Raw genomic sequence first — 1,866 nt, 5'->3', positions numbered from 1 at the left:
AATCACATGTCAAAATTTTTGTTTTTTTCTATTTCTGATTTAGTAGAGACTGAGTGGGAACTAGTTAAATGAACAAGTTCAAATGTAAATCTTACGGAGCATACATTTAAATTGATGATAAAATACTACATACAGTTAATATATGGTATGATATTGCTTTGCTTCCTAGAATTAGCTATATAAACTTGCTATTATTGGCAAGTTAATAATTAAATCATAGGCTACATTATAACCTAGCTACGTACTAGCTAAATAATACATGACTAAAACAAAATCAACAATTAATATACGGTGATAATTAAAAAAAAAAATCGATACAAAAATATACCTTTAAAGAAAAAGCCAAATCATGTCTTCCAAACATGTAAACACACAAAAACAAAAATGTAAACAGTCGTATGAATAAATTTGATTTCTTTATCATCATAAAAAACCACCTTATATGCACCCCTAGACATGTGACTGCTCTTTCATCTTCCCTCAAAGTCCTATTTTGGGTTTTTAAGTTTGAACATTTCTTCAAAAATATCTTTCTATCGATCGAAGCAACTTATATATAAATATGGACTGTGAGAGATCATCGTCGTCTACGTCATCAGAAACCAGCAGAGCTGTTCGGCACCGTCACACGGCGTCGTCTTCGGTCTCCAACGTGACGAGACGAATGTACGAGTGCACTTTCTGCAAAAGAGGTTTCACGAACGCACAAGCTTTAGGTGGTCACATGAACATCCATCGACGTGACCGTCTCAACAAGGCCAAGGTGACAAACGATGCTGACCTGGCACTCTCACAAACTCATAGATGTTTCCACGTGTCGTCTGATCGCGGTGGCTACGAGCATGCAGATTCCGTCGTGATGAGGACGACCACTTCGAACTACATGCAACACTTACGAATCGGCTCGATGGCTGCAAGGAGAGAACACGTCGTCGTTGAAGGAGATGAAATCGATTTGGAGCTGCGTCTTGGCTTATGATCATCAACTTCTTACATATTTATAGATGTATCAATACGTTTTTGGTGTATATTATATAATCTAGGAAAGCATATATGAGGCGTTTATTATGAATATGTCAAGGCCTCAAGGGTAAGATATTTTTGGGTGGTTTATTTGTTTTTGCATGTTTTGTGATCTTTCTATGAGATATCTATATACATCTTTACTCTGATATCATATTAGTTTTGCTATAGGGTTTTTTTTTGTTTGTAATTATATCCACACAAAAAAAAGACTGTTTTACAACAAGGTACAACAAGTGTAACAAAAGGCAAACGTTTTAGAGATTTTTGTTACGTTCATAAAATAAGAAGTCAGATCTATCCCATGATTTGTCAACATCTTCGAAATTTAATTCAAAAGTGACAACATTTTGCAAGATTTTAAATAAACCAATCATAATAAGAATTAAATTAATTGGTCTTCCACCACCACATCCGCATGTAAAATAAATGCAAATATGTGGCTTACATCGAAATCCATCAGCAAATGAACTAAGAAATTAATTTTCTTTGAGTTCACACAGTGGAGAAAATACTATTTTTTCGCGTAGATGATGTGAAGAACAGGCGTTTGGGATGACGGCCACGGGATTTTGTTTTCTACTTCAATTTTTGGATTTGGTTTTCAGTTTTGCATTTTGGATTTTGTAAAAAAACCAAAAACTCTTCAAAAATCTATAAAACATTCAAGGGCTAAAGTTTCACACTGCCTACTTTGATCTGCATGACTCTTAGTTACTTAGTTCATGTCACTTAATCATTGTCTTATATGAAACAATTGAGTTATCATATCTTTTTTTGTATTCTCATGACTCTTGTTGGTTACATTAGTGCATGTCACTTAACAATGATCTTAGTGAAACA

The 1,866-nt window shown here is 34.2% G+C and overlaps 1 protein-coding gene across 1 annotated transcript; it reads left to right on the top strand.

Moving 5' to 3' along the window:
• Window positions 1-484: 484 nt before the first annotated feature.
• On the top strand, window positions 485-1,172 carry LOC104725105 (zinc finger protein JAGGED-like). The gene has a single exon (XM_010443709.3). The coding sequence runs from the start codon at window positions 563-565 to the stop codon at window positions 977-979; it is 417 nt and encodes a 138-aa protein (XP_010442011.1). The 5' UTR covers window positions 485-562; the 3' UTR covers window positions 980-1,172.
• Window positions 1,173-1,866: the final 694 nt, after the last annotated feature.

Source organism: Camelina sativa, chromosome 11, assembly GCF_030686135.1.
Source record: "Camelina sativa cultivar CO46 ecotype springtype chromosome 11, ASM3068613v1".
In the NCBI taxonomy this organism is placed as follows: Eukaryota; Viridiplantae; Streptophyta; class Magnoliopsida; order Brassicales; family Brassicaceae; genus Camelina; species Camelina sativa.
This window is presented reverse-complemented; position numbering and strand designations above follow the sequence as displayed.